The sequence below is a fragment of the Martes martes genome (genome assembly GCF_963455335.1).
Source record: "Martes martes genome assembly, chromosome: 1".
NCBI classification, from domain to species: domain Eukaryota; kingdom Metazoa; phylum Chordata; class Mammalia; order Carnivora; family Mustelidae; genus Martes; species Martes martes.
This window is the reverse complement of record NC_137888.1, coordinates 5,553,485-5,579,971: the sequence shown is the minus strand read 5'-3', so window position 1 is coordinate 5,579,971 and position 26,487 is coordinate 5,553,485. Positions and strand designations below refer to the sequence as shown.

The following is a 26,487-nucleotide window of genomic DNA, read 5'->3' as shown; positions in this document are numbered from 1 at the left end:
GAGGTGTTTAGTAGCTGCTGGATAAACATTTGTTTGTAGAGTGGAGAGTGAACACTGTCCCCGCTTGTGTGGAGCTTAAGGACTTGTCTTGGGGCTAGTAGACCACACTGAGCACATTAGGGACAAGGCTCTACCATGGCTATTTCAGCCACATCAGCAACGATCTCTTCTAGCAGCTCAGCAGGAAACTGATATGCCATGAGGTCTACCGTTTTTCTGAGGCATTTTTCCCCAATGATCTATTTTGGGCAAAGGGATGGCTCTGGTTGAGGTGTGGAGATGGTCGTTCCAGGAGAGGAGAGCGTTATGGGCTAATTCCTACGCCCCCTGGGAGATGGGGTCCATCACAAAACCCTGAGCCCCTTGGATGTTTCATCTTGGAAAGTCTTGGAGTAGAGACACTTTCATTTACAGAGTTGGCTTTGAATAGCTGAGAGCGGCCTCCTTGTGCACCCAACGCGTTCCTGCCAGCTCTCTCCTCTCTACCTTGCCCCAGTGTAATGGGTTATTTAGAACCCAACACCCTTACTTATTTACCCAGTGAGTATTCCCTGAGGGCCTGTTAGGTGCCATTTAGTTGCAGGCACTGGGATGTGGTGATGAGCAAAACCAGGCATAGTCCCTGCTAAAAAAAACCTTATAGTCTAGCAGGGGAATCAGGCATTAGGTGAAAAATCAATATAAAATCACCATTGTGATAATTGCTTCTATGATTTGGAAGCCTGTTATAGGATAATTCAACCTAATAGTCTGGGAAGGCTTCCCTGGGGAGGAGACAACTAGACTGGGAGCTGAGGCGTAAGCAAGACTGGCATGCCAGGCTGATCACTGCCTGTGCAAAGGCCCTGGGGCCAGAAAGACTTGGTGAGTTTGATAAATTTAGGTTGGTCTGGTGGCCGGAGTGTGGAGTTTGGGGCAGAAGGAAGTTAATGTGAGACAAAGTAAGGTCTTAAGATATGATAATGGTAAGGGTTATCTGGTCTTTATCTAAAGTGGATTATAAATTCCAAAAAAACATCCAGGCACCTCATAGTAAAATTGAGGAATCATAATTGTAGATACAATCTCTTGAAAGCCGCTAGGACAAAGAAGCTCCTTACATACAGAGGAAAGCCCATCAGAATAACGTCAGACCTGTCCACAGAGACCTGGCAAGCCAGAAAGGGCTGGCAAGATATATTCAGGGCACTAAATGAGAAGAACATGCAGCCAAGAATACTTTATCCAGCAAGACTGACATTCAAAATGGATGGAGAGATAAAGAGTTTCCAAGACCGGCAAGGCTTAAAAGACTATGCAACCACCAAGCCGACACTACAGGAAATATTAAGGGGGGTTCTATAAAAGAGGAAAAATCCCAAGAATAGCATTGAACAGAAATATAGAGTCAATCGACAGAAAGAAAGACTTCAAAGATAACACAATGTCAATAAAAACGTATCTCTCAATAATCACTCTCAATGTGAATGGCCTAAATGTGCCCATAAAACAACACAGGGTGGCAGATTGGATAAAACGACAGGACCCATCCATATGTTGTCTACAAGAGACCCATTTCAAACCTAAGGATACACCCAGACTGAAAGTGAAGGGATGGAGAAGCATCTTTCATGCCAATGGGCCTCAAAAGAAGGCCGGGGTAGCGATTCTCATATCAGATAAATTAGATTTTAAACTAAAGACGGTAGTCAGAGATACAGAAGGACACTACATAATTCTTAAAGGGACTAGCCACCAAGATGATCTAACAATTGTAAATATCTACACCCCCAATATGGGAGCAGCCAATTATATAAGAAAACTATTAATCAAGATAAAGAGTCATATTGATGTGAATACATTAATAGTAGGAGATCTTAACATGCCTCTCTCAGAAATAGACAGATCATCGAAGCAGAAAATCCATAAAGAAATAAGAGCATTGAATGACACATTGGACCAGATGGACCTCATAGATATATACAGAACATTCCACCCTAAAGTGGATGTGTTTAACATATTTAAACAAAGTCTGAGTATGGAGGTGGGAGGTAGAGGAGGGGTCTGTGATCACACTGGTTTGCTGAGAAGATCCCACTGGTTGGTTGTCATGTAGATAACAGTTCTGGGTACTGGTGGCACAGCAGTGATTGCAGGGACTTTGCGGGTGCTTCAGGATCCCTCCCTCACTTCTCAGTTTCCTTCTGACTGTCCCAGTTCCTGATGTGTTCCGACTCCCATTTTCTTTCTCAGAGCTGTCACACCAAACCATTTCTCTGCTGCTAAATCCATTTCATTTCCCTTTGACCCTTCTGCTTTTAATTGTCTGCTTTTTGATTCCTTTCCAGTGCTGAGTAAGAGAAGGGGGAAGGTGAGGGGTCCTCAGGTACAGTGAGGAGCCAGCTGGAGGAGAGTGGAAGAATAGGGGGGTCTAACCTCCTGCCGGGGAGACGGCCAGCGGCTCCCGCAGGGAGCTGAGAGACAGCCTTTGCAGAAGGTTGGTAGCATCCATGTTTAGGATCCAGTGATGGAGGGCTGGTGGGAGGCACGGAGGCAGGCAGAGGAGCTACTGTTGGAGCGATTCCCATTTTGCAGATAGGAAGATGCAGTGACTCAAGGAGATGCTCTTTAGTCCGGGCTGCCGCCCGTCGTTCATGGAGATGCCTGGTGGAGTAGGATCCTCGGCAGGGGAGGAAGCAAGGTGGTGGGATGCTGAGATGGAAATTAGAGTGTGAGTGTGAGTAGGGATCCTGGAAGTGGATCGACTCCTGAGTTGGGCGACCACCACAGCTGGCAGTCAGGGGAGTGTTTGGGAGGGGGACCCTGATCTTTGCCGTAGCTCTGCCCCAATTTGCCTATTTGCTCTACAGAATGAAAAGGGGAGCAGAGGGAAAGGGAGGTTTTGTGTTTGATGAAGGTCTTATTTACAATCTTCTCCTATTTGTTTTGTGCAGGGCAGGGTTACACACACCATAGCTGATAGGACTCAGGGAGAGGAAGGAGGCTCCAGGAGCTCGCATTATCAGGATACAGCTTCTGAGTCACGAGGCAGGCCTGACGACAGGTTTACCCATGGTGGGAAGCCAAGACTGCGGGTGATGCTGTCAGGGGAGTGGAGTGCTTAGGACTGGGTGACTCCCGTTTAATTCAGAGGGCAGGCTCAAACTCAAGGCGTTTCCATTTGGCCTTCCTCCGCCTCACCTCCCACCTGTGAAGTAAGGCGTGTGGGTGGCATGTTGTCTTGGTCACACGCCGCAGTCTGCTGGCTTGGAGTGAAATAAGCTGTCTATGCCGCACCAGGCCATGAGGGAGTCGTGGTTCTGAATGGGTCTGCGTATTTGGTGGGACTGCTTGGACCGAGCTCCTGGCAGGGAAGCCTGGGACTCAGCCGTCCAGGCTCTGTCCACATCCGAACCTGGGTTCTGTCCACTTAGCTCTCATGACCTGCGTCGGGAGCAGGGGAAGAGCACTGTTGTCACACTGTGGGGGGGAGAGAGCATGTGTCTTTCCTCAGGGTGTAGATTTGGCTCTTCCTTTTCTTTTGTCCTTCTTCTTAAGGTGCAGCTCAGGACTTGGGGAAAGAGCCGAGTTGGCACAGCGGCCATGGCTTCCATGGGGAATCAATTCTGATTTCCCCCCTCAAGCTTTTTTCTTTTTCTAAAATCCCAGATCAACGGGATCCTTGGATCAGAGGCACTTGTCCAGGGATAAGGGAGGATACCCAGTAGATGCTGTTCTTTTAGAATCTCACCATCTCTCGCTTCCTATCATACCCAGAGACCCCCCCCCCAAAAAGAAAAAAAAAAAATGAACAGCCATCATGCTTACCCAAACACAGCAACCGTTTTAGTTAATTCTGATTCGCCCTTGGTTCTGCCTTCTTGGACTCCACAGGATCCCTTCCTTGACCTTGACCCTGGCTGCCTCTCCCCTGGTCCTGCTTGCCTCTGGGACACTGTCTGGGCAGCAGACAGTGCATCCTGGGCGCTCAGGTGATGTGTTAATGTCCAGGGTGTGGTGTCTCCCCAGGAAGCTGTAGGGCTGTAATGAGCTTCTTTTAGAACCTGTCATACAAGTTCACCTTATGAAGTTGGAAGGACGGGGGGCTGCAGTGATTTGGGGGCAATCGGTGTATATGGCAGGCTGCCTGGTGGACCCACCAGAATCATAAATCTCCAGAAAGTAAGAGGAACCCATTGCTGTCTTATGATGAAGCAGGTAGGGCTGAGAAGAAACCACTGGGCGTGGTCTGCCAGGGGTCCTTTTTTCTGTAAACCCCGAGTGAGATCAGAAGGGAAAGGAGGAGAGAGAGAAGGTCCGATTTTGGGTCTCAGCTCACCGCTGGGATCCAAGTCCTGGGTATTGCTGCTCTTTCCTTCTTTGTCGTTAAACAATAGGTGGTAAAGACATGAGCATTCAGAGATTTTGAAGACTATCCTTTGCTGTGCAAGTTTTACTTTGAATTTTTATTACAAACATGGGAAGGTCTTGAAAACTTTCACTGCTGGTTGGCTCCTCTAAGATGATTAGAACTTCGGTCCTAAACGCCCAGAAGATATCCTGAGCTCTTCCGGTGTAGAGCATCCCATCTCAGGTGATTGTGACTGAGGTCGCGTGAGCTGGAGAGCCCCTGGCGTACCCCATGTGGAAGACCAGTCAGGAGTTGTCACTCCAGTTATCACTGGAGTCACGGTGCGTCTGGTGAGCTAAGGGTTGAATGTGGTGAAAAGGGTGAAGGAAGCAATTTTGCTTCAATCTGTGACCTTCTTGGCTTGTCTTACAAATCGACACATCCTTCGTTGCGTGTCACATAGGAATGGATGTTTGCTGAGGGCTTGGGGGTCCTGTGAAGGACGTCACGTGGATTATCATATTTGGCTTTTGAAACAAGTTGCTGTGGTTTTAGTGACCGTGTTTGCAGCTGAGGGGAGTGGGGCATGGAGAATTTGAGAGGGCTTGTCCATTGAGCCAGGAGCCTCACCTGAGAGACCTCGGTCTTATGCTTGTGAGCACCTGACTGTCTGCTGTGGTTTTAAACCTAGCGCTCAGGGTGGTGAGACTTGGACGAGGCTGCCGGACGCATCGCTTGGTGGTTCGCAATAGGAAAGCCCATTCCCCCACATCCGTCTCTCTACTCTCTTCCCTCTCTTTGTATCTCCCCACTCAGGTCTCTTCTGGACCTTAAGAGGAGAGGTGTGACTCAATGATAGTGCGGTTCTCTTGATACTTGGTGACTGACTGACGTATCACTCCATGACAGAGTACTCAGGATGCAGCTGTTGTCTTTCTCCAACTGGATTCCTTCTCTCTTGACCTTGTTTATTCTCCGGCCCAGACATTGTCCTGAGCATCCCACTTGGGGGCTCTAAGAGCGCAGGGTACACATGGGACTGTGATCACCGCACGCTGTGTTCCCCTTTCTCTTTGTGAAGAGAAGCCTTGGGATTTCCTCAGAGGTGGGAATCAAAGATCCTTCCTCTTTTACTGGGAAGATAACTCTCACTTCATAGTAAAGGTGAAAAACTATTCTTGGCAGAGCTGGGCTACGGGGTGCTCGTGGGACTAGGCTGGGATCAGGTATTCAAGGTAACATATCTCTGGAGGTTGAGGAAAGCATTTTTTTTTGCTTCCAGTTTTGCTGGGAGTGCTGAGAACTGTGAAGGGAGGGTTTTGAAAGGAGGGATGTGTGGCTTCTGTCCACTGGGGAGACATGGTGTTGGGATCAGGAAGGCATGGAGTCCGACCACTGGGTATCCCGAGGTCACAGCCGGCAAATACAGAAGGGTTAAACCGTACGGTTGACTTACATAGATCCGCTCACTTACCTCCTTGAAAAACTGGCTGCCTTCCAGCTTCTGGATCCAGCTATCAAATCATAGAAGGTCCCAAGAATGCAACGGTGCTGGAGGGCTCGGAGGCTCGCTTCAACTGCACCGTCTCGCCGGGCTGGAGGCTCATCATGTGGGCTCTGAATGACACGGTGGTGCTGAGCATCACTCCCACAGAGCCCATCATCACCAACGACCGCTTTACCTCTGCCAGTTACGAAGAGGGCGGCAACTCCATCTCTGAGATGATAATCCACGACGTGCAGCTCGGGGACGCGGGGCGCATCAAGTGCAGCCTCCAGAACAGTGACCGGGACGCCTCCGCCTTCCTTGCCGTCCAAGGTGGGTGCACAGGGGCCCCTGAGCAGCGCAGGCGGCGTCTGCTGGGCCAGACCCCAGGGGAATGGAGGGGCCCTTTGGAGTTCATGTCACGTGTGGTGACGGGTCTGCTGTCACCTGGACTTACACTTGGAATGATTCCAAACCAGCGAATACCGATCTCACCGCCTCCCTCACGGATTCTCTTTCTACTTCCCTTGCTGTTTCTCTCGTCTTTCTTCTCCTTTCCCGTTTCTCTCACTAAGATTCTTAAACACGGATCTTACCACTGTCCATGTGAACTGTATCAGTGCTGATAGCTTTTGTGACATTTACCCCGGATTCTCCTCAGGCCAGTTGTGGTCACTGCTCTTTGATTTAGGGAGGGCTGCCAATCCTTGCCTTTTCTCTGGTTTTTTTAACGCACTTGACTTTGTCTCTTTGCCTTATGTCCTGTATGCACTTTGAATCATGCTTTACCCTTTACCTCTTTCCAGCTGAACTCTGCCGATCTTCTGTTCTCTCCTGCCCCCAGAAGTTCTTACAGTCAAAGATGTGTGTTCACTAAGTATACCAAGTGTTTTAGAGAAGAGTGAATGAAACTTACCATAATGGATGACTTATTTTTCATTCTTAGAGGGAATTGTGAGATGCTCAATTGTGAGATGCTCCAAAACATGCCATATAGTGAAAAAAAGAAAAAAAAGGATGTTTTACAAGAATTCAGAGCATCTTTATCAAAGTTTAATCACTTTGCACTCTTTTTGTAATTCGGTGATGTTTTTAGATGCACTGGAGCTGGTAGAGCTCTGTGGCAGCATTTCTTACAGCAGACCACATCATATGTTTGAAAGTTTTCTTATGTCTATTTATTTGCTTATCTAGGAGAAATTTCCAAACGTTGGATTTGTGTTAATGTTGTATCAAATCCAGTTTGATAACACTTGGTAGAGATGCATGCCTACCTATTTCTACTTGTTTTTTTTTTCTTACTTAGTGATTTTTGTCAATTGTTAGTCAAATTATTGTCTCTTTACGTTTATGTGTCTTTAATTTTATGAGGTTTGATGATGTTTTCTGAATAGTGCTTTTCTGAGACTACCTGGATTATTGGCTTAGTTTGCATGACTAGATTCTTATTATAATAATTTGTGGTATAAGGGAAAGAACACAGGAGAAAGGGAATCAAAGACGTGAGTTCTGGTTTGGCTTTCATCAATTACCAGCCTGGTGACCCCTGAGGAGGCTCAACTTCTTCATCTCTAAAATGGGGATAAGGCTTCCCTGCCCACCTTGCTGGTTTACTGTGAGGATTTGATGAAACAATGACAGAGGATGGTTTGAAGACTCCAAAGTCCTGTCTGGTTCAGCTCATTGCACACGTAGTTGGGAGCCAGAGTGGTCTGGTGGTTCGTGATGCAGGCTGGGACCCGCATGCTAGGTTAAGATTCCAGCTTCATCACTTACTAACTGTGTGACGTTGGCTGTGTTATTTGATGACCTCATGCCCTAGTTTCTTCATTATAGGGTAGTTGTGGGATCACATGAGTAGGTTCGTGTAAAGCCTTCAAAATAGCTCCTGGGTTCTAGCAGTCTCCATATAGCTAACTGCTATTACTTATTGCCTACCCAATAAGAGCACGCCCTTGTGTGAGGCATCTGAAAGGGGTCTCAGAGATAAGTAGGATAAGGCAGAGTCCTGCCCTGAAGGACCTTACATGAAGAGTAGATGAAGCAAATGCATGAACAACATTGGTGCATTGGAGAGACTGGCAAGGACCCTGAGCGGGAGACAAGTTCAGGTTTGAATTGGGAAGGGGGGAGAGAGAATAAGCCAAGATTTCATGGATGACTCCATGGTGAGGTGCCTTTTGGGGCTTGGGGGTCTGAGGAGGATAGGTAAAATGGAAAGGTGAGAGAGGAGGAGAGCACCCCTGGATCAAGTCAAAGGCATGACTTCTTGATATGCTTATAGCTTATCAAATTCATCAATACATGTGGTTTTATAGCAGCTTTCTCAAAGCTATGCATCTATAAAGTTGTCTGAATATACCCAAACAAGCATTTTTATTTGTTGGTAATTACTGTAGCTTTTGGCTTTAATACAGATGGAAGAACAAGCTTCTAGGGAGATTAAATTCTTTCCCAAGGTCATGCAGAAGAAACCTTACAGCAGGGACCAAACGTGGTCGCATTACCCAGGTTGCAGTGTCCGGAATGGCGCTTTGTTCCTAGAGGAACAAATGTTCTCCACGCAGCAGGATCTCTTTCAAGGGAAAAGAATCTTCAAAAAAGAGGAGGCATCCATTTTATTTTTAAAACGAATTATCCAAAGATTTATTTTTTCCTCTTCGTGTATCAGCAATAAAAATAAAGACAGCTTACATAACTCCATGTTGAGTCATCCAAAATCTATGTGAATGTTCTAGTCATCACCCTTGTATAAAGTGTTTGTCGTGCTGCTTGATAAGTTCTGTGAAAGCCAATGGGAAAAGTTGAATCACAAATATATGTGGAAAAAGGAAATGCTTCAGACTGTTTCACGTGTCCGGTCTACCGACCACGCACCAAATTCTAGTCCTCTTGTGTTTTTTTTTTTGTTTTTGTTTTTTAAAATTTTATTTATTTATTTGACAGAGAGAGAGAGAGAGAGAGAGACAGCGAGAGAGGGAAGCGGGGAAGTGGGAGAGGGAGAAGCAGACATCCCGCTGAGCAGGGACCCTGATGTGGGGCTTGATCCCAGAACCCTGGGATCATGAACCAAGCCGAAGGCAGATGTCCAGCGACCGAGCCACCCAGGCGCCCCAGACCTCTTGTGTTTTGAGGGCCACTAGACTTCAGTTCAAGATCATCCATTATTAACTGAGGCAATACCATTCCTTCCCGTTTCTGTCATCTTAAACCTGTCCATCACATGAAACAATGGATGGAGGAAAAGGAATAAGGACAAAATCCAGTTTGAAGGACAGATCTATCCCCTCTCATTGTTGCATTTGTAGTAATCCTCGCATTAGCAAAGGTGCTCGACTTATTCCAAGAGACTACGGAGGAAAGTCATAATCGGAAATGTAACATCTCAGAGTAAGAAGAGCTTTCAGAGCTGATCCAGTTCCATGTAGTTGGGGAACCCTTGGGCATCCCCTAGACCCTTTCAGGGTCTGTGAGGTCACGACTGCCCCATAATACTACTAAGATGTGAGTTGCCTTTCCTGCTGTCGTTTGTAGTAGTGCACAGGGAGGTTCTCACTGTACATTGGGAAGGTCTGCATAACTCTGTGGACCCACATTTCCTAAATTATCAAGGGATAATGATACAGAGGCATGTGAAAGTGAAAGATCAGTTGAAGTGCCAGATAGAACAGTGGACTTTAGCGTAAAAGGAAATGAAAATTCCTTTATACAGTTCAGTTTCCACAGTGTGACTAACCTGTAAGAAACCACTACTTGTGAAGTTTTGGTACAGTATCAAAGACTATCCTTGATTATCTGAAAAGCCTTCTCACTGTTCCACCTATATATCCGCGTGGGGTCAGATGTTTTTAATATATTTCAGCTAAAGAAATATATTGTAAAAGATTGAATGCAGAAGCTGATATGAGAATCCAGCCAGAAATTAAAGAGACTTGTGTAAATATAAAATAATGATTTTTCAAAATAATTTATTTTGGTTTAAAAATAGAGGTATATTTTCATAAATATAAGTGGGTTATCATTGTTATTATAAAACAAATATTTTAAAATTTCGATGACAAGTATGGTAAATATTGGTAGGTAGAATCCACATAAACAGTCTTTGGAGTCTTCATGATTTTTAAGGTTTTAAAAGATACTGAAACCTAAACATTGGAAAACCTCTGATTTAGTCAAATTATTTCACTTGTCCAGTGAAAAACGGAGCCTGAAAATGTCAGTGACTTGTTCCAGGTGATGGCGATTTTGTGGGATATCCAGGAATGAGAACAGAGTTTTGGATCCTCAGTCCAGTGTTCTTCCCATTATATCATGCAACAGGGAGGCTATTTTAATTTGGATGTTCCGATATTTATGTGTTTCACTAAGGCTGTGTCTTTACCGGAGCCAATCCTCAGGTCACTTTGTTAATAGGAGCACGCACAAGCACTACTTCCTGATGGCTTGCTTAGAGTATTCACACTGGCATGGGCAGGTGGGTCTTTAATAAAAACCGAAAAATACGTTATCAGAGTATTCTATTCTGATATGTGATTTAGTGGAACTGTTTTTGCAGTTAGATTTGATTTTGATTCAATTTGTAATTGGAAATATAATTTAAGGAACTATCATAAGAAGCTATGTTCAAAATGTGTGACCCCAGAAATAAATAAAGTGAATCTGACTGACCAAAGGCCAGCAGAGACTTGCTTTTTCATAAGACTTTGAGATGTGATCTCCTTTCAATGGAAAAGAATATAAAGGTTTTTCCCTTTTTGCTTTGGCTCCCAGGACAACTTGGCAACTCCACTTTGTTGTGGTTCTGTAGCCTCTCAGGGCAGGAACATTTGCCCTCTTTTCCATAAAATTTATACTCCCCTGGATCCTGATTTTTATTTATTCATTTTCTCTGGAATTATTTTTTTTTCTGATGAGCAACCTCACCTTCTTTCATGAACTTGGTGGGTATCGATTATCTAATAACACAGATAAAACCTGAGTTAAATTTCTCGATACAGACACAGCCAGTTTGGACTTGGGAAGATAATGCTAGTGATATGTGATTTGAAGGAAAAATTAAAGAAAACTTGGAACCAAGAGTGTCATGGTCACTCCTTCAGAACATTTCTCTTTTCTTCTCTAGTTATGGGGGAGTTGCTCATTCCCAGAGGCAACCTTATAGTCACTGAGGATAAACCCTGTAATGTGACTTGTCATGCATTGGGCTGGATCCCTCTCCCGGATATTTCCTGGGAGATCGGCGTTCCGGTGAGCGACTCAAGCTATTATTCTGGTTTGGAGCCTGACGACCTCCAAAGTGCAGTGAGCGTCCTGACTCTCACGCCACAGGGCAACGGGACTCTGACATGCCTGGCTAACATGAAGGGCTTGAGTGCCCACAAGTCTGTAACTGTGAATCTTACTGTGGTTCAGCCTTCTTGGGGTAAGTGAAGACATTTTGCTTTATATAAAAAAAAATATTGTTGCATGCTTATACTTTATATGTGGTGCCCTTAATCAATAATGCCTAGGACAACTGTAGAGTGACCTTGACTTTGGGTAGGGATGGTAGTGGAGACGATCAGCATCAGCTTCATGACCCTGTGATTCCACTTGCTTTTAAATTTCATCTTCAATGTGTCTTTCTTTTCTACTCACTATGGAAACCATTAAGAACTATGACAATTATTTATCACAAAACAGCATCAGTTCAGTGATAAATACTTGAAGTCAGTGTTTCTCTGTAGCTTTTAACCGTTGTTTCAGTTTAACTTCATCCCCTGGGCTAATATGAGACAAGTTCTTCTAATATTTGAGGGGGGTGTACAGATGCTCTTGGATTCCTTCCAATCTTAGTAGATTATGGTTTCACTTTTTTTAAACTGGCAAATCCACAGTGTATTTGAAAGTACCAAGTCCTATACTTCTTAAAACCCAACAAAGTGACATAAATGAAATGAAATCCGAGAGGGAGACAAACCATAAGAGACTCTCAACTATGGTAAAGAAACTGAGGGTTGCTGGAGAGGAGCTGGGTGGGGGGATGGGGTAACTGAGTGATGGGTATTAAGGAAGGCACTTCATGTGATGAGCACGGGGTGTTGTATGCAACTGATGGATCACTAGACTCTACCTCTGAAACTAACAATACACTGTATGTTAATTAATCGATTTTAAATAAAAAGAATTTAAAGTTTAGATCTCCAAGAGAACCCACTGTAGGGTCCTCGGCATACCAAAACCTTTAATTACACAGCTAAAGGGCTGCAGAGACTGCTTGAGCTTGGGGTCAGCCCAGGCCAATGAGAAAACATGGGACCCAGAGCTGGTGATTTACTTGAAGTCCTTCATTTTGCAAGAGGGTAGAAAGGGAGGCCCAGAGATGTGCTGTGCTCTATTCCAGGTCATGCATTGGGTTGGGGTGGAACAGGGACCAGAAGCCAGGAAAGGGTTCTCTCTTGGTGCAAAGATTTTCCCACTACAAAAGCAACTTTATTCAAAGTTCAGAACAAAGCTACAGCCAGAGCAAGACTGATGATGAAGAAGAAGAAGAGGAGGAGGAGGAGTAAGGAGGAGGAGGAGAGGAAGAAGAAGGAGAAGAGGGAGAAATAGAAGAAGAGGAAAGGGAGGGGGAAGGAGGGGGAGAAGGAGGTGAGGAAGAGGGGGATGAGGAAGAAGAAGAGGAAACAGTGCTTCACAGCATTTGCCAAGTAAAGGCTCTGTTATTTATTTATTTGACAGAGAGAGAGAGAGAGAGATAGATAGATCACAAGTAGGCAGAGAGGGGTGGGGAGGAAGCAGGCTCCTTGCTGAGCAGAGAGCCCGATGCGGGGCTCGATCCCAGGACCCTGAGATCATGATCTGAGCTGAAGGCAGAGGCTTAACCCACTGAGCCACCCAGGTGCCCCTAAAGGCTCTGTTTTAAGTGCTTCTCTGATGTTAACAAAATTAACCACACAACAGGACTATGAGTGGATCCTCATCTAGCTAGATGTTTGAATCAAGGTATTGGTAGGGTTGGTTCTTTCAGAAGACTATAAGGGAACCATCTCTGGTCCTCTTTCTTAGCTTCTGGTATTTTCTGGCAGTCTTTGGTGTTTCTTGGCTTCTAGAAGCATCAGCCTAACCTCTGTTTTCATTTTCACACAGTTTTCTCTGTGTGCTTCTCTGTGTCCAAATTTCTCTTTTTAAAAATAAGGACTCTAGTCATATTGGATTAGAGGACCCATCCCATCCAGTATAAACTGATCTTAGTTAAATTATGTCTGCAATACTCTTTTTCCAAGTAAGGTCACATTCTGGGAGCACTGGGGGTTAGTACTTAAACATATGAATTTTAGGGAGACACAAGTCAACCCATGATAATGTCTCCATGAACCTCTAAAAAGCCATTCAGAGTCTACTCTGTGGTCAGTACCAGGGATTCTGTGCTTTGCACTGCAGGGATTGATCCTCAGTGCAGTGAGCACAAGCTTGCTCCCCTGTTGTTAGGACTTTGCCTCCTGTCTCTAACTCAGATGCCCCCAGAGACCAGGCAGACAACAGAAATGAAAGCATGAATGAATACATGTGTTAGGTAGAAGACAGAGTGCAGAGGTCCATTGGGAAACAGCCATCAAGCTCTATCCACACGGAGCAGCCATACCAGTACCAGGTTGTTGTTGCTAACAGGAAAGGGGATCCAGGACTACCAGATCTTTGACATGGATCTGGTGAACATCAATGCTTTTGAGGCTAAAGGATGCAGAAATCTGTGTTTCTTTTGTTTTAAGTCAAGATCACCTTATTTAAGCATATTTAAAAATGTTTTTTTTAAAGATTTTATTTGAGAAAGAGAGAGAGAACACAAGCAGGGGGATGGCCACGGGAAGAGGGAGAAGCAGACTCCCCACTGAGCAGGGGGCTCAAAGCAGGGCTCAATCCAGGACCTGGAGATCATGTCCTGAGCTGAAGGCAGATGCTTAACTGACTGAGCCACCCAGGTGCCCCTCCAGTTTATTATTTTTAACAACTAAAACATTTAGCAAAGTTGCAAGACTAGTACAATGAATACCCACGTACCTTCACCTAGATACAACTAATGTTAATATTCGTCATGTTTGCCTTTCTCTCAGCTTTTTTTTTTCTGAACCATTTCAGAGTTTATGACAGTTTACCCCTAAATACCTCAGCATGTATATCATAAGATCAAAGGCATTCTATTTAACCACACCCAGTGTAGTTGACAATCAGGAAATGTGACATTGACACAAGACTGTTACATAATACACAGTCCATATTAAAGTGTCACCAAGTATCCTTTATAGCGATTTTCTTCTCTAAAACAATGTCCAGTCAAGGACCATGGATTGCCTTTGGCTGTCAGGTGTGTGGTCTCTTCCCTTTACTCTTGAATGCTTCCCTCACCTTTTCTGTCTTTCCTGACATAAACATTTTTGAAGGGTCCAGGCCATTTTTGCAAGACGCCCTTCAATTTGGACTTGTCTGAGGTTTTCCAACATAATTTGATTTGAGGGGAAATATTCTAGGCAAGTCATGGGTAATGTCATGTGGGCTCATGATGCCGATTTTCTCTATCATTGGTAATAAGTTTGATCATTTGGTTAATGATTTCTCCATTGTAAAGGTCTCTTTCTCCATTATAATTAATATGTATTCAATGAATACTGTATGAGTAGTTTATTTCCCAGCAGTCTTTCCCCTAATAGTTTTTGCATTCATCAATAAGTCATTGCCTGAATCTGTTGTTTCTATGGTGATTGTGAAAGAATGATTTTCTGGCTCCATCATATTTTCATATTTGTTGGTTGGTAGTCTTCTGTAAGAAGAAACTTCCCCACGTTTCCTTTTTCTTTTTTCAAAAAGTTTTAAGATGGACTCATTTTTATTCAATACACTATGATTTCCTCCTGTCATTATTCATTTTGGTGCTCAGAGTGCTCCAGATTTGGCTAGCGGGAATCCCTTCCAGCTGGCTCTGGTGTCCTTTTGACCGGGCCTATTAGTTTTCAAGCACTTGGCCCAATATGATGTTATGAACTCCTTTTGCGTTTTCCCTGTTCTATCCTGGAATCAGCCATGTCTCCAAGGAGCCAATCCAGCTGGCTTTGAAGCTATTAAATTATGTTAAAGTATGGTCCAAGCTTTGAGAGGAAAGATTAAAAAAAAGAGTTCCATTAACACCAAATGGAATGAAATCGATGGTTTAAACCACACATCTTAACAAGGTAACAGTGCAACAAAGAGGTCTGGTCTGATTGATGATGCCCTGTAGAGATGAATTTTAGAGATTCACTTGCCTGCAAAGTTCTTCTTTTGTAAAGAAGGGCAAGGGGCACTTAATTTCCCCTGATCAGGTTTCATCCAGCAAGAGTGCTTCCTTAGTCGGCTAGGACTTGGGAAGTTAGCAGCCTTAATTATGGCAGCTGGAGTCCCCACAACCTCAAAGGGAAGCTCATTGGGTGCCTTGCAATGAATCTTACTTTATTGGACCCATTTGGAAAAGGGTAATTTGTTTCTAAATTATTCATCAAGATCCAGAGCAGCTGGTGGCTGGCTGCGTGTTGTGTATTTTATGCAAGTTGTAGTAGCTGAAGACCTCATTACAGCCCTGGCTGCTTGTGTCTGGGAGGCTTCCAGGAGCACAGCTGGGGGTGCAGAGAGCCCAGAACGAGCCCGCCTGTGCTGTGCAGGCTTCTCCAGGAATCGATAAGCATCCATTTTGCCACCCATCTCCTCCTGAAAGTGCAAGGAGTCTGTGTCCATTGTGTTCATTTCTGGAACAGTCCCTGTGAGTCGTTGCAGGGAGGACAACAGCGGTTTAGGAAGGCTAATTAGTCCAAGCCAAACAACCATTGATTCTTGAAAGAAAAGCATACTGCAAAGGGTATTGCTAATGTTTTTGAAAAGACCGATTTTCTTGATTCCAGAAGCAGCACAGACTTTAAATACTGCAGACACAGGTACCAGTGAAAGGTGGGACCCCCTTCTCTGCCCCGTTGGGACGAGAACTGTCCACTCTCTGTGCTCCCAGGTGCCTTGCTTTGTTTTCTCGCTCAGGTGTACAGGCTGTGAAGCGTTAGAGCAAAACAACATTCTGGGGATGGGGAAGCACCTGGTAGAGCACAGAGATTCCTGGTTATAACCTTAGTTATGTGAGGAGTGGCAATTTTGAGGGCAGACCGAGTGGAGGCATCACAGTCCTGGGTCACAGCCCTGGGTCTGGCTGTGAGACTCTGGGCAAGTCGCTGACCTCCGCGGCTCAGTTTCCTTGCCTGTAAAATGAGAGGGAGAGGAATAGGGCAGAAGCTGTCTCTCCCGGCTGCCCGTTAGTCTCCGGGACCTTCAGCACACAGGATGAGGCTCAGGATCCTCCCCAGAGGTTCTGACTGAATTGGTTTGTGTGCAGCCTGGAAATTGACATTTTTAAAAAAATATTTTATTTATTTGACAGACAGAAATCACAACTAGGCAGAGAGGCAGGCAGAGAGAAAGAAGGAAGCTGGCTCCCTGCAGAGCAGAGAGCCCGATGTGGGGCTCCATCCCAGGTCACTGGGATCATGACCTGAGCAGAAGGCAGAGGCTTTAACCCACTGAGCCACCCAGGCGCCCCTGGAAATTGACCTTTTTTTAAAATTTTTAAATTTTTTTTATTTTTAATTTTGTCCTATTTACCAGATCTTTCTTTTTTTTATTTTTTTATTTTTATTTTTAAATTTATTTTCAGCATAACAGTATTCATTGTTTTTTCACCACACCCAGTGCTCCATGCAATCCATGCCCTCCCTAATACCCACCACCTGGTTCCCCCAACCTCCCACCCCCGCCCCTTCAAAACCCTCAGGTTGTTTTTCAGAGTCCATAGTCTCTCATGGTTCACCTCCCCTTCCAATTTCCCTCAACTCACTTCTCCTCTCCATCTCCCCATGTCCGCCATGTTATTTGTTATGCTCCACAAATAAGTGAAACCATATGATAATTGACACTCTCTGCTTGACTTATTTCACTCAGCATCATCTCTTCCAGTCCCGTCCGTGTTGCTACAAAAGTTGGGTATTCATCCTTTCTGACGGAGGCATAATACTCCATAGTGTATATGAACCACGTCTTCCTTATCCATTCGTCCGTTGAAGGGCATCTTGGTTCTTTCCACAGTTTGGAAGCTGTGGCCATTGCTGCTATAAACATTGGGGTACAGATGGCCCTTCTTTTCACTACATCTGTATCTTTGGGGTAAATACCCAGTAGTGCAATTGCAGGGTCATAGGGAAGCTCTATTTTTAACTTCTTGAGGAACCTCCACACTGTTCTCCAAAGTGGCTGCACCAACTTGCATTCCCACCAACAGTGTAAGAAATTGACATTTTTAAGAAAACTCCCAGATCACTGGGCAGTCAGACCTGGGGGCTGCACAGCAGGGAGATCCTGAAGAAGGCCTTGCCTCCTGAACCAGCCTCCTGACCCAACCTCATCAGGTGCTACTCGCCTCACAGGCTTGGACACCAGACAGCCTGGGCTCCGATCCCAGCTCACCTACTTACTTGCTTTGTGGCTTTGGGCAAGTTACTTAACCTCTCTGTGCCTCAGTTTTCTCATCTGTAAAGCTGAGATAATAATAATAATATCTACATTACGGGCTTGTTGTTGGTGGGAGAAGTAAGCGGGTTAACATGTCTGAGGCACTCAGGATAGTCCCTGCCACAGAGCCCACAGGGCAGGTGAGGGGATGGCTGCTATCCCTTGTTTCACTGATTCAGAGACCTCCTGTGTCCCCCCGCGCCCCCCCCCCCAGTCAGCACAGGAGCACACTTTGCACACGCTGCTGGTGCCATTTTGTACTGATCCAGTTGGTTTCTAGAAATTCCATGTGGCCTTTTAAAACTCTGAGCATTTCTATGAGAGCGTCTGGGAAGTACTTCCTTTTCTGCACAGATGGAAAAAGGGCAGTCCTGATGCTAAGATAAAAGTTGCACAGCAAATTCTGTCGTGTGGTCCTGACGTGCACAGATGTGTAAGGGAACGCAGGGAGGAAGGTAAGCGGTGTTGAATGTGGAGGTCATCTTCCTTGGTCGTCAGGTGCACATACACATCCTTTCCAACAACTCTAGCATTTGCCTTGAGCCATTATGTTCCCACCCTTCGCTAGTGCACAGGTCAGGGACCAGTGCCCACACACACTCCCCATTTCTTTTTTTTTTTTTTTTTTTTTTTTTTTAAAGATTTTTTATTTATTTATTTGACAGAGAGAGATCACAGTAGACAGAGAGGCAGGCAGAGAGAGAAGGAGAGAGGGAAGCAGGCTCCCTGCTGAGCAGAGAGCCTGATGTGGGACTCGATCCCAGGACCCTGAGATCATGACCTGAGCCGAAGGCAGCGGCTTAACCCACTGAGCCACCCAGGCGCCCCACACTCCCCATTTCTTATAAGACCTGGGCTCTATCTTCCCAGAAGATATTCCAAGTCGGACACACAAAATGAGTAGAAAGACAAGAGTCACAACTCCGGGTTTTTTCCTTTTTCTGAATGCCCTTGTCCAGTTTATTGAGCCTCTTTGTCCCAAGAATCTTATCCGTACAGTAAAGGGGTTGGATTATGCACAAGGTCATTCCAAGATTCCATGCTTTCTGTCCATTGCCCTGCTTTTTATCAATTTATGATCATTATTTATTTTCTTTCAATGCACTGTAAATGTACTCATTTAAAAATTAGTATCAGACTGCATCGTCTACGGTATATATGCATGTGTGTATTCATGTATATATCATATATGATAAATTAAAAATTATTATTAAAATAAGGAAGGTTCTTCTGCGCAGCTCCGGTTCCAAATTGCACCTCCTCATGGCTCATATGCCATGCTTCTTTGGGAGAGCTCCACTGGAGCAGAGAGAGAATGTAAGTTTTCTCCTGGTGTGAAACTCTGGGGGAGATTTGACCCTCAGTGTACTGTGGTCACAGCATATTGGAAGCAAAAGAGCCATGTGGCTTCTGAGACAAACTGCTGTTTTGGTGAGAGTTTGGGCTTTTAGAAGAGAGCAGGCATCACTTTGCTAAACTTGGTGGTTAAATTAAGAGACAAGAGAGTTATGAGGTCACAGTATCACCTGCTGTCTTCCTTGGTTTGATTACCAAATCCAGTGAGATGACCCTTCCCTCTCTTTAAACAACTCCTCCCTGATGATAAGCAGCTGTTTCTGTGCTAGATCAGAGGAAAGGTTGTCACGTCAAGACTTGATTGACAGAAGCTTGGCACACTGAACGTTTTCTCCAGTAGGGGAGGAAAATGCCCCGATAAGGAATGTTTGAGTAAGTCAACAATGTGTGTTGACTTTTTCCAGTAGGAATCTCAATCCCATTTCTTGAATCTTGAGCTAGACCTTAATGTTTAACACCAGCTATCTCCCTTATTATGAAAGGTTCTAATATTTGCAAACTTCAGCTTGTAACAAGTTCATCAGACTGATTTAGGATGATGTCAGCCATCTTGAATATGTGTGTCATACCCTGCAGTGTTCTCAGCACTTTCACACACAGCCTGAGTCTCTGAACAGCCTGGGGGTTGGGTGGGGGCAGGAATTGTTGTGGATGAGTGAGCCAGTGGCCAGAGGGAGCACAGAAACAGTGGCCATGAAATTTCCCTGGATCCACTGAGCCCAAAGCCCTTTGTCAGTCACAAAGCTTCCGTGTGGTGATCTGAGTTTTAACTCCAGATTGTGATTATCATAAACGTGGCTTTGGACTTAAATTTTCTTTTTTTTTTTCTATCACATCCACAAGAGGGAGATTATGGGAACATCCTGTAATGTGGCAGTTTGCTTGGGAAGCGTTTCCATTTTGGGCATTCTCAGTGTGTGAGTCCACCAAACACATACATTCCAGACCCCCTGACTTGGCACCACAGCGGGCAGCCTCAGAATCTGCTTGTGTAACAACCATTCCTGGTGATGCCTGGGAATTTTGCTCTCTGTGTAGCAAGCGGATAACTTGTATTACTCTCTGCGTGTGAAGAGACTAGCTTGTTTGAAAGCTCCAGTTGTGGGGCGCCTGGGTGGTTCCATTCGTTAAGTGTCTGACTCTTGATTTTGGCTCAGGTCATGATCTCAGGGTCGTGAGATAAGGCCCTGCGTTGGACTCCGAGCTCAGTGCAGAGTGTTGCCTGTCTGTCTCCCTCTGCTCCTTCCCGGCTCTTTCTCTCTCTCTCTCAAATAAATAGATAAAAATAAAATCTTAAAGATCTAGTTCTGGGGCTGAGGAGGGGTGATATAGGAAGGGCAGAATATTGTCCCCAGCACCTCCACCTTTCCTGGGGAACTCTTTTCAATCTTTATCTGTCCCAACTCATCTCAGAAAAATGGTGAGTGATGTGGAGATCCATCCTCTCCCCCACACTCATCCAGTGTGCCCAACACGTGTCAGGCGCTCGGGATATAAGAAAAACAAGACAGTCCTTGACTTTGAGGGGACTAACTTTCCTTTAGAGAGTAGCAGATGTGTAAGGAGAGCTGGAAGTGATAGCAAGCAATTTCACAAACATTTAAGGTGAAGATGAATAGGAGATTTTTTTTTTTTTAAAGGAAATTAAACAAAAAACTATCACAGGTCATGCAGAGGAGCTTTGCACCAAGAGCAGAAGATGCATATATTTTTATATTATGTAATTCTTCAAAGCACAGAGTTCTCTGAGTTTTAGCACTTGCTTGGAGATTAGTCCTTGTGTTACTTTGTAGTGGAATCCTTACTTGTCCATGAGTCACAATCTCGGCGGTTGATGGTCACAGAAACCAGGGCATTAGTGATCATGTCTAACCATTACCACAAGGTACTCTGAGCTTTTCGCTTTGACACAGGATTAGAAAATTATGATTTCAAGGTCAATTTTCATGGAAAACTCTAAGGGAGAACACCCAAGAATGGGTTTCCCCTATAACCGCTAGTTCCAATGAGCTGGAAAGGCTGTTGATTTATAGACTGTATCTTTCTTCACAAGAAGTCTGTGGTTTCAGTATTTCCTGATGATTTGCATTTAATAAATAGCATTCATCCACAGTGAGAGTCCCACTAAGCACTCAGCTGAGTGACAGACTTTACTGAGTAGCACTTCATGTTTGAAGAGATCGACTTAGATGCGACTTGACCTCAGCGTGTTTCAGGAGGGGAAACGCAGTGCTGGATAGGACCTCCCTGCAGTTCTCACAAACCCGGTGCTGGGCGGTACTGTCCAGCGGGACTTTCTGTGATGAGGGCAATGCTCTACACCTGTTGGAATTGGGCACTTGAAATGTGACAAGTGCGACTGAGGAGTTGAGTATTTAATTGCTTATAATTTTGGTTCATTTAATTCGAATTGAGATAACTGCATGAAGCGTGCTGGACAGCTCTGGCTAAGACAGGACCGCCCTACTCAAAATGGCTTTCTCTTCTCCCCTCCCTCTTGCCCCACTCCCTGTCACTACCCGCTGGCAGCTGCCTGTCCATTCTTTCCCCAAACCCATGACTACTGGATACAGCAAGAGGGCAAAGCAGACCTTAAAGAAGGCGGCTCCTGAACAGCCATGGGAACAGCAATCAGCGATGAGAGAAGCGTTCTGTATGTGGGGTCTAGGTGGGCTGCGGCAGAAAGGCTTGTAGGACACTCCTTGAGATGTGACACCTCTACAGCTTGTTCTCATTTCTTTTGGACTCTGGATCCCTGAAGCGTGGGGACATGGAAGGGAGAACCAAACACCAGTCTTGCAGTCTTTGTCCAGCCGTAGCTGCTCAGTAAGGATTCTGTGGCTAAACAAAGGGTACTGGAGTGTGGTAATTGCCACTCCAACCTGGGAGCTGTCTTCCCTTGCCATCTACCCTCCCTGGAGGACTGGTAGAGGCACTAACCAACAGACACTGGGGCTGTGGTGCTCAGTGGTATTTATTGGCAGCACTAAGTATTGTAATGGAAGATCCTGTAGAGAATTGAGTATCTGAGCACGCTCAAGAGAAGTTGGCCTATGACACCCACCTGTAGTGGGCCACATAGTTATATTATTGGAAAACAAAATCTGACTTACAGGGTAGCAGAATCAGTGGTTACGTACTCTAGACAGTAGCAAACACCACTAAATTAATTTTTTTCTCTCCTTTCAACCTTATAGGCAGCATTGATAAAGCAGGGACATCCTTGCCTACCTGGGCCATAGCTCTGCTTGCAGTATCCCTGTCATTGCTTTTCATCCTGATAATTGTTCTGATTATAATATTCTGCTGTTGCTGTGTCTCCTCAAGACAAGAGAAAAAAGGTAATTTTTTTTTGTTCATATAGATTTGTGTATATCTTTCAACTTTTGGTACAAGCACTTGAAATCCATTAGCTCCTCAGCAATTTCATAAGACGCATTGACTTTGAGAGTGTCCTTCACCTGGAAGTGGACATTTGAGCTTTAGAGAATGAAAGGACTTTCTGAAAAGGGTTACATTCCTTTGGGGGCTGGTGTAACCCCTCCAGGGAAGACCTAGATCTTCATACTTTTGGGAAAGTGAAGAGACAACACCTTTCTGAGCAAAGACACCGACTACTTGAATTTTGTGCTTATTTTCCAGGATGTAAGGGCATTATAATCTGCCATTCAGAAGCTACGCTTTTTTCCTACCTGAGCACCTTAAAAGATTATTTCCTATTTTGCATAATTCCAAATTGCCTTTTGTAGGCAAATGTTGTAGTGGTAGGAAGAAAAAGAAGATCTTCTGTCAAGTAAAAATAATACAGACCAAATTAATAAAGGTAATTATGCAGCTCTTCTGAATGAGGTCTTTTGGGGTACTCAAAAGCAGTGACTTTGTTTGGGGGTCAGGCTTGAATTGGAGGTTGGGGTGGCCTTGTCGTAGAATTCAGCTGTCTGTGACTCCAGAAACCACAGGATCTTTTTATGTGGATGACTTAGGACTTTCCAAGTACTGAATGTATGTCCAGCCTTACCTTTCTTTGTCTTGTAAAAGCTTACCTATATGCCTGTTTGAATATTTCCTACAGTTAAGGTATTTTTCTTAAAATCAGACTTCTGATATTAGGCTATGTGTCAGTTCAATTGCATTTAAAATTTTATCAATGCTAATTGCCATTCGATGAGCCCTTTTTGTGGCTGTCAGTCATCGTGTTAATTACCTTACATGGAATGCCTCTGTTACTGAGATATTCTGTGTAAAGTGCATAGTTATGCTGTATCTAGGCTAATTGTCTAGCCTGAACCCATGCGTGGATTTGGTTTGGGATTGGGAATTAATTCTGTCATACGACTTTATTCCCTAGGAAACAGAACATGAAAAGTAGTAAGCCTCTGTTGGCCCAGATTTGATGGAATTTGCTTTTACTTGGGAGTTACCCTATACACCACAGATGGATTACTCAAATAAAATACACTGGATTTTAAGTGAAAACGATGGATAACTTAAATTTTAATTGAGAAGTGACTAGGACTGTTCCGTGCTTTCACATTATTATTTTCAACATTTGCTGCTGTGGTGTTTAGGACTTTCTGGTTGTTTGGACTTCTGCTTCTCTTCAGCTGTTTTTTGTCTGTTCCACAACAGTCTCATAAGATGGTTGTGAGGGTTGGTGGCCCACGTAAGATGTGCACCAGGGTGACTCTGATTCTTAACATCCTCATTTACAAGCTGGGAATAAGTACCATCCTATAGACTGGTTGTGCAGATAAAATAAAATGGTATATGAAACTGCTTCTACCCTAGATTTTATCCTTTATTTAACATTGAGATGAAAAGCTCATATGAGAGTGAGCTGTTTTTATCGCCCTTGTTCATAACAAGTCTAGGTAAGGGCTATGGACAGCGCCTGTGACAGCCTACTTACAAAGGCCACTGCATTGGGTAGAATTCACAGTGGACACTACACTTCCCCTTAACATAAATGTAAAGGATCCAGGGAGGTCTGGATTTCCCCATAATTCTTTCTATGCTTAAAAACAACAAACATCAGTTTTCTTCAGGAGTATTTTCTGGCACATTCCTTTGCCAGTGCCTGGGAATTCTCAGTGCTCTGACTGGTTAACTGGGGACTGGCTGAGGAGGGATGAGGACCCCACTCAGTGTGGTCTGAAGGCTTGGGATTGCTTCTGCTAATAGAGCAGAGAAACCGAGAGCCATCTTCTGGAATGCGTTCCTTATGGGAATGCTAGTGACATTTCAGACTGTCATTCTCTTTCATTTCAAATAAGATTGCTTCTTATGTCCAATTTGGGGTGTGAATTGGCAGATGTTATTTCAACTGGAAGTAAGTGAGAACATACCTAAAAATGAGGAAGATGAATATTTTTTTTAGGTTTCAGTAAATCTTGAGGAATAGAAGGTCTAGACAGGAAAGCAGAGTTGCAGAGAACACTGGCTTTTGAGACAGATGATTGGGGACTGGTGTGTGGTTCTCTTACTCCCTATTTCCAGGTTCTATGTCCCCTCCAGTCCAAGAATCCATTGATTAAAAACATTAGTAATTTAATGACAACTTTTAGGGGTGGATGCAACTCTGCATTAATACCATTACTACATACTGATTGAAAATGTATCTTAGAATTAAGGAAGTACGGTGCTTATACAATGTAATTTCTTATTTGTTATAGTATGGTAATAAAATGTAATCGTGCCTAGTTTGTTAAAAATATGACATTGCTAACACCTACATCTTGGGTTGTTGTAAAGATAAAAATGAAATAATCTCTGTCATAGTGCTGGCACACAGTGAGTACTGAACGAATGGCAGTAGGTACTAGGAATGCAGAATGCCTCTTCCTAGTAAATAGAGTCTTTGTATCTCCCTAATCAATTCAATATCCATTAAGTACTTATTAGGTATCCACTATACTTCAGGTGCAGTAGTTATGATATGATAGTTAATAGTGAATTCTACTTTCCTTATGCTTGAAAGTTATTTGGTAATTGGGTGTGGGGGAATTTAATAATACTCTAATGGGTCACAAATACTCAGCAATGTACTTAAAATGAGGGAGATATTTTCAGAATAGCTATCTTGATTTTGCTAATGTGATTTCTAACCCCCCTCCTCCCCCTTTTTTTTCGCAGAGTCTAGTTATCAAAGTGAAATAAGGTAAGTTTGAAATCACATCAATTTTCTGAAAACAAAAACAAACCACTGAAAAATAACCAAACAACACCCACCCTACTACCACTAACATATACAACTGTGGGATTTCAGGATTATGTTACTCAAAATTAAATACCAAAAATGGACAACTCTGAAAAACACGTATGCCCAACCCAAACTCATATGGCGAAATTAACTGTAGAATAAAATAAGGGATGGGGCTACTGCCTACATCTGACTTGCTCTAGCTCACGTAGGGAAACAGAGATTTTCTGCTTGGTGTCTGGCATTCGCAACTCTTTCCACAAGAGGACACTATGCACCGTGACTGCTGTCCCTCCTGTTCTGAGTCAACGCAGGGGACTTGAGGACCCTTTCAAGGGTAAAGAACAGGGCAGAGGCCCTGCTGGAATTTCTGGGACAGTGGAGAGCAATGAGTCCAGCTGGATGGCTTCAGGCACGTGCAACTGAACAGGCAGACAAAGTAGGTAGCGCTCACTGCTTGTGCAACTAATGTGAGAGGGGACAGAAAAATCCCTGGCATTCCCATGGCCGTCCTGAAATGGCTGCAAGTACTTTTAAGGAAGCTGTGTCGAGGACCTACAATAACACAATAACCAGTTTAAATGTCTCAATATTTACACAAGTATAAACGCAGTAAGGGAAGGGATTTTTAGACAGAGCTCATTTTGCTGGGGGGTGTTATAACAAAACCATGGCTAATTTTCAGTATTTTATTAGATAGTTTTAGTTTTTGAAATGCTGAGATTTTAAAACATCTTTTGGCTGTCCATGGCGAACGAAGATGTGTATAGTTGTTGTGTAACAGACACTAGCCATACTCCCTTTGAACCCAGTTGCTTACTGGTGATGATGTGGTGCTGGGAGAGCTGGCTGTGGTCTCTCTCAGGATGCTACAAAGCAGCAGTCTGAAACCACCTCCTTTGGAGCCTGACTTGGGGCAAGAGGAGAGGATGGAAAATGGACTCCAGTGTGGCAGCCTGGATTCTTCCTTTCACCATTATTGACTTTGTAATATTTTTTATCTCTATTCTCTGGGATCTTAGATGATTTCAAGACATAGAACAGTGGTCAACAGCTATTTGGGGTCACGGATAGAGGATAAGAAGAGTAATGACAACAGCAGCAATAATATGACAGTAGGGATGACAATCGCTAGTGTATGCTGAGAGCTGAACGTATGTTAGATCCAGGGAGGAAAGACGGGGCGACTCACTGGGACCTCGTATCCCACCTGACTTCCCTGCACTGTGCAAACTCCAGCTGCTCCCAGGCTCCTTCTGCAGTAAAATAATGCACACATTCCTTCCTATAGAACCAATGCATGTTTATTATAGAAAAAATTAAAAATTTACTTTTAGGAAGTGATTTTGAGGGGCCCTGGTGGTGTGTCCGACTCTTGATTTCTGCTGGGTCATGATTTGAGGGACATGAGACCGAGCCCTGCATGGGGCTCCGTGCCCAGCGCGGAGTCTGTTTGAGACCTTCTCTCCCTCTCCCTCCGCAACTCCCCGCTTAAAATAAATGAGTAAATCTTTAAAAACATAGGAATGATTTTGAAATCACCCATAATTCTACTGTTCG

General features: G+C 44.2%; 1 protein-coding gene across 2 annotated transcripts in view; it reads left to right on the top strand.

Annotated features, from left to right (window-relative positions):
- Positions 1–26,487, top strand: part of IGSF5 (immunoglobulin superfamily member 5) — a 40,619-nt gene that overhangs the window by 4,862 nt on the left and 9,270 nt on the right. Inside the window, exons 3-6 of one of the 2 annotated variants that reach the window (XM_080813007.1) lie at positions 5,832–6,149; positions 10,939–11,238; positions 21,926–22,069; positions 24,861–24,885. In XM_080813007.1, the coding sequence (XP_080669133.1) occupies positions 5,832–6,149; positions 10,939–11,238; positions 21,926–22,069; positions 24,861–24,885 (787 nt within the window). The remainder of the gene's footprint in view (positions 1–5,831; positions 6,150–10,938; positions 11,239–21,925; positions 22,070–24,860; positions 24,886–26,487) is intronic. The other variant, XM_080813008.1, reaches the window with a different exon arrangement.